Raw genomic sequence first — 6858 nt, forward strand, 5'->3', positions numbered from 1 at the left:
AAAGATAGGACATTAGGACATGTCCTATCTTTTCTCCAGGTACAGAATGGTACAGTGCCGCACGTGTCCTGCATCGTACCACTCTGTACCCCGCCGTATTCCCATTCCGGCCAATTGGTGACGTATATATATCCCCCAGTGGCCGAGTGAATGTAGCCTTAAAAAAATATTTACACACATTTATACACACAATCACACACACAGCACATACACACACACACACAACACATACACAGCACATACACACACACAGCACATACACAGACACACAGCACATACACACACACACAGCACATAAACGGAGTCACTTACAGTCCGCTGTTGGCTGGCTGCATTCGACAGGAGGAGCGGAGGATCGGGCAGAGTGGAGAATCCGGCGGGTGGGTGCTCCCAAGTCTGCTGGCTGTGTCGTCCGTGGGGGTAGGGGGCATGGCGTGAACACAGAGCTTGCTGAAGGGCGGCCAGCATTGTAAGCCGGCAGACGGGAAAGTTGCCGGCTGTGCCGCTGTGTCGGTGAGCTGGAGGGAAGGTTCCTCCTGGCTTCCCTCTTCTGCGCACGGGGTAACGCGCCCAGCGCTGCCAGCGTAAAGACGTCATTACGCTGCCAGCGCAGCGACGCTTACCGTCCCGTGCGCTGCTTTAGTCATTAGTGTGACAGAGCAGGAAGTGTCAGCGCGTGTCACTTTCTGCTCTGTCACGGCTCTAAGCAGTATCGGAGCTGCACTCCGATACAGAACGCCGCAGCCGCAGAGTGGAGACGCTAGAATAGCCAGCGACAGGCGGCACAACCCCCTCTGACCCCCCCCCCCCGCCCCATTTAGTACTCCGCCAATGCATGACAGGGGGGCCCGGGCCACGACAGACAGGCATTAGTGACAGCCCTGGCCCGGGCCCCCCCTTCTGATGGGCCCGGTCACACTTGCGACCGCTGCGACCGTGGTTGGTACGCCACTGTTCTGACTGCAGAGACCGAAATTTACCTTATTAAATCTATTAAATACGTGCAGGGTATTTTTGGGTTCAGTAAAGCAAAAACTACACATAAACAAGGTCACAGTTAAAGCCTCTGACTTAAATCTATTGTGTATATCGTCCTCAGTTATAAACTCTCTAATAAATGTCTATTAGTAGAGGAACTTGAAGCTGCTTGATCCTAATGAGAACTATGAAGCAGCCCCCTATCTGTGATGAATTGTTTACAGTATTTGGTCTCTATGCTGTATGTAGGGGATAGAAATGGCTTGTGGGCCCCAAAAGAGTTTTTTTCATTGAAAAGACCCATTAGTCTGAGGCATAGGCAATGGAAAAATGGAAACCATAGTTATCCAGCCCTGGCTCCTGGTACCTGCAACTTGGCTTCTTGGTTTCCAACCAGAATTTCCTCAAGGTCACACTTCATCTAATGACTGACCTCCTTGTACATGTTACATCCCTTCTATCATTATATCAGGTGCAGACACACCTCAGCCCACCCCCAGGAGAGGTCATGGGTCCCTCCTACCTGGTATTAAGTCTGGAACTTTGGAGAAGTCATAGATTCTCAAGGGGAAGTTATAGGGTCAGGGTTCTGTTATCATTGGTTCCGGGTGAATCCCTGGATTGCATTGATACCAAACATGACCCATTTTCTATATTTATACCTCTGGAACCAAGGATGATAGAACCTAAATAGACATTTTGATATGCTACTCTGAATACCGGTTCCAAAAATGTATTTGCCCTTGGGCTGAGATGGACCATAACTTCATAACTGTCCTTAATCAACGTTTTGGTCTAGGAATCTTATGACTCTTTGTCTCCTGTTTAAAAATGGGGGGAAAATCCATGGAAACGATGTGACTACGGAGATCTTTTGAAGCTCGGCCACCTGTCATGTTAGGTAACACTCTAGCTAGCTCCATTACGCTGAGGCTGGGGGAAGTGGAGAATTTGTGGAATATAAGGCCCCCTAGCCCCTGGCCCTTTTTATCACAATCTTGTATAATGGTCCAGCTAAGCTAATTTTTTGATATGCTACTCTAAATACCGGTTCCAAAAATGTATTTGTCCTTGGGCTGAGATGGACCATAACTTCATAACTGTCCTTAATCAACCTTTTGGTCTAAGAATTTTATGGTGGGAAAATCCATGGAAAGATGCAACTGCGGAGATGCGGAGCGATAGTCTGGGACAAGAAAGAAGAGGTAAGGAGGTGCGGCATTATGCTGAGCTTTGTGTATTAGGGTGATTATTTTGAACTGTACTCGGAAGGAGACAGGGAACCACTGCAGTCACAATGGCACAAACTGGAGGCATCTGTGTAGCGTTTCGCCTGAAAGACAAGCCTGGCTGCTGCATTAAGAATAAATTGGAGAGGAGAGAGTTTAGTAAGGGGTGGACTGATTAGTAGGGAGTTACAGTAGTCTAGGCAATACCCTTAGTATTGTAAAGGTTTCAATTGTAAGTATTAGTTGTAGTAGGAGTAAACCAAGTAATGTTCTTTTTCTTCTAGGCCCTGTTGCTTGACCCTACCGTGGGTATTGTTGAATTCAGGAGCAATTGTGTAACAAACTGAGGGGTGCATTGTATGTATCCTTTAACTCATTGGAAAAATGTTGTGGTGAAATTAATTATTTTTTAAAAAAACATCATTTAAATATTTCATTTTTATGAGCCATTACAAAAATATTCTATGAAACAGAATGCTAAAATATTACCTATTCTCCCTTATCAAATCCCTTGAAGGGTATAATTTCCAAAAAGAGAAACTCTCTTATTGTTGTTACCATCTAGTATCTCCGGTGTCTGCGAAAGCAATAAAGACCCGTAATCTAGTCCAGTAAAATGTATTTTCATAGTGGAATTCTGTTCCTTATATTATACCCACTGTGTGTCCCTACAGCAGTTTCTGGCCACATGTTGGGTACTTCCATATTCAAAATAAATGGTTTAACAAATAGATATGGGCGGTCTTGCCTTTCCTGTTCGGGTTTGGCATTAAGGGACCCCTGGCCAATCACAGCCCCGGCTAAATGCTATGGGCGTCAATTTCTACAAAGCAACCCCTCTTCCCTTCTGGTCCCTGCCTTGTACAGTTCATTTACATTCACATGTGGGATGTTTCCTTTCTTTGAAGCAAAAAGACAACAATTTTTTGCTCATTTTATGTAGTCAATATGTAAAAAGTGAAATTATGTATTTGTGACAGAATTTGTGACAAAATGATTTCATTTTAATTTCTGTAAAATACTTGAAGGCTTAACAAGCTTCCTAAATACTGTTCTCAAAAGTTTTAGACAAACTGAAAATTTTAAAAACATTGCAATAAACTAAAACGACATTAAACATTTTTGCCAACAAATAAACTTAAGGCAGAGATAAAGACAATATCAGTAACTACTCTTACTGGTAAAACTGTCTGAAAAGCAGAACATTTTGAATATGATGATTTCTTTTTTTAAAATTCCCCTGTTTTCATAAATAAATGCAAAATAGAACCAAAATCTTCCATTACCATAGTGCATAATGTTTCATGCAAAAAAAAAAAGTCTCAAAAAATTACTTTGATAACTTACACTTCGAGGGGGAAATGATTGTGTTCCATCAGAGTTTAACAAAATCTGCCCCACTTATTAGTTTTCAAACCAGGTCTTGTGACACTCCATATCAGTAATTAAATACAAGAATGGTCAAATGGAAATGACCTGAGATCACTTATACTTAACTTTTCAAAAAATATACAAGAAAGTCATTTAAAATGTAACTTTTACTTAAATATTAAAATTAATGTTAATACAGCATAGGAGACTGTTGCTTACAGGCAACTATTTTGGTGCATGGTGCCCATCTGAAAAGAGAGAGGAGGAAAAACAATATGCATATAAGCATCTGGTGGCCTCCAATCAGTATGCAAAGTAAATGATAATACTGAGTGCTGTATAGATAGCTGGCAGGGGGCTCACCTTTTGGGCTAGACAGCATGTGATGGAGATTCCTCTGTCTGCATTCCTTACTCTCGAGGATGTTATGCTTGTTATAATAGTTAACAGAAAGAGTTATGTCCATAGGACAGTACAGTTAGTGAAGACACATTACATCCGAGTGGATGAGACTCTTGGTGTCAGCGGGGGTCTGGGAAATTCTGTCACTATCCCTAGAAACACCCTGTACATCTACCTGACCCTGTCAGCTTAACCTCAGAGCTGTGGTCCTAGGTGGCCACAGCCTGACCGGAACCTCACCCTAAATAACTGGCCCTAGTATAGGATCTATTCCTCAGGTCTAGTCCCAGATTGAAACAGAGAAAAGAAAGTCATAGGCTTTGCGTAACCAGATCCCGACAAGGCCTGTTTCACCCTTCAGGGGCTCATCAGGGGATATATAGGTTCGCCAGAAAAGTACCCTTACTCTGATGGAAGATGCAGAGATTAGTGGTCCCTTGTTATAATTGATAGGAGCGAGGGTTAGCGGTTAGGTGGTTCAAAAATGCTGTGGGGGTGAATGCTGCACAAACACGTGAACAGCTGGTAACCAGTGGGTCCCTCCCTCACTCCATATCAGTAGTCACGCCCCTTTAGTACCCTAATATTAATATTTTGTCACCTTACTTTTGCCACTCACTACTGATCACTTGTGGGACCCGGACTTGGGCCAAAGTGTGCAGCGGGGCTAATGTATAACTCCAGTTAACAGCAAAAGGGAGAAGCTCTGGTCTATACTCTCCCCATTTGGGTTTTGATGCATTAGAGTAAGTGGTTCCCAGGTTCTGCCTCTAGGCAGACATTATAACCCGTTGTTTTTTCTGATCTCTTTGTGTCACTTTGAATCTAAGAGAAAAGGTCAAGGAATGACACCTCTTTATTGTTCACTGTGGAGTCTAGTAATCACTTAGATCCAATTTGAACAACCCTGATATCAATAATCCTTAATCACGGGTCTCATCTGTTTGCTTTATCCACTAGAGTATGATTATCAGATCAGGAGCCTGGGGGAATATTCAGTGTTTATCTGACATTATAAAAGATGTCAACACCTCTGACACTTCACCTTTGGCACATAAAGACCCGCAGCAATTATAGGTCTCGTTTCTGCTTTTTCCGATCTCTTGTGACCATCATCTATGGGAAAACCCTAGTAAGTAAAATCTGATGCCAAATAATCATTTTTGTAATTACATATACATATCTTATATCTTTAAGTTTGTAGAAGGGGAAAAATGTTCTTGGATCTTAATTGAGATATAAATGATGTGTGAGGAGAATCAGACACAAGTCACTGAGATTCATCTTCTCGGATTCCGAGGTCTCTACAAATACAAAATCCCTCTATTCATTGTGTTTCTCCTGACTTACACATTAATACTGGGTGGAAATCTTATTATTATCCTTCTGGTGTCCACTATGGACCATCTCAAGACCCCAATGTTCTTCTTCCTGAAACATTTATCCACAGCTGATGTCCTACTAACCACCAGCGTTGTCCCCATGATGTTGGATATCATATTTTTAGAGGAGGGTATTTTACCCTTTTGGGGCTGTATGTTGCAGTTGTATTTCTCAGGTATTTTTGGATTTATTCAATGTTTTATCATTGCTGTGATGTCATTTGATCGATATTTGGCCGTTTGCCACCCTTTACGCTATTCTTCATTGATGAACCCAGATCTTTTACTCCTGCTTGTTACCGGTTCATGGTCTTTAGTCACTGTGGTGCTATCAAGCGAATTCCTTGTTGTTATTCAATTTAAATTTTGCGGATTGAATTACATTGACCACTTCTTCTGTGACTTTGGTCCCGTATTGAAATTGTCTACTTCAGATGTTTCTTTTCTAATGTTGCAAGACGTTTTTATTTCCATCATGCTGATATTTTTTCCATTTGCATTTATAATTCTGACCTACTTTTGTATTTTCTTCACTATCCTTAATATTTCTTATGGAAAAGGAAAAGCCTTCTCCACTTGTAGCTCCCACCTGACCACAGTCTGTGTATATTATGGGACCCTGATTACAGTTTACATAACTCCAAGTGACGAGAGCTCATCACATATCAACAAGTACCGATCCCTCCTGTACATCGTAGTCACACCATTGATGAATCCCTTCATCTACAGCCTGAGGAACAACGAAATAAAGAGAGCAATGAGGAAAGTGATGAGCCGTGTCCTGCAAAACAGATAAAGAAGATAAAATATTTGCTCTGGACGTGACCACCATAAAATATTTGCTCTGGACGTGACCACCATAAAATATTTGCTCTGGATGTGACCACCATAAAATATTTGCTCTGGACGTGACCACCATAAAATATTTGCTCTGGATGTGCCCACCTTTCTTTAAGCCATAATTTGGTTAATTATTTACATGAAACCAATCAAATATTTTGATTTACTCAAATAGTTCTTAATAGTTGCCTTTGTCAGCACATAGACCCATATGGGGAATTGTTTTAAAGGGGTTTTCCCACGAAGACAAGTTTCTTATATGATAACAAAATAACACATTCTCTAATTCACTGTTATCAACAAAAATGCAGCATTTCACAGATATAAGTTCAACCTGTCTCTATCAATCCTGGTGTACAAAATTTCAGTTGCCCCTAGAAACGACCCTGTGACTTCTGACTTAGGGTCGGGTGGGGAAATCTTGGATTTCTGTGTGAGATCATGCAGATGAGATTTCTGTCTCTCTCTGCTGTGTGTCTGTAGCTCCGCCCCCTGCATAGAGCTCACAGATTCTCACTGATCACTTCCTGCCAGGAGATCGTGAGCAGAGAGAGGCTGCAAACTACAAACTACAAGCAGATAAGTGATCTGGGGGAAGGGGGAGGCAGGCAAAAATCTGTGATGTAGCAGTGCTCACAGTGTAACAGTGTAAATTC

General features: G+C 42.0%; 1 protein-coding gene across 1 annotated transcript; it reads left to right on the forward strand.

The window, feature by feature from the left end:
• The first annotated feature begins 5225 nt into the window (after positions 1-5225).
• On the forward strand, positions 5226-6158 carry LOC140128680 (olfactory receptor 10A7-like). The gene has a single exon (XM_072150378.1). It carries the CDS (start codon positions 5226-5228, stop codon positions 6156-6158), a length of 933 nt encoding a protein of 310 aa, XP_072006479.1.
• The last annotated feature ends 700 nt before the right edge of the window (positions 6159-6858 follow it).

The sequence above is a fragment of the Engystomops pustulosus genome, chromosome 4 (assembly GCF_040894005.1).
Source record: "Engystomops pustulosus chromosome 4, aEngPut4.maternal, whole genome shotgun sequence".
Taxonomy (NCBI): Eukaryota; Metazoa; Chordata; class Amphibia; order Anura; family Leptodactylidae; genus Engystomops; species Engystomops pustulosus.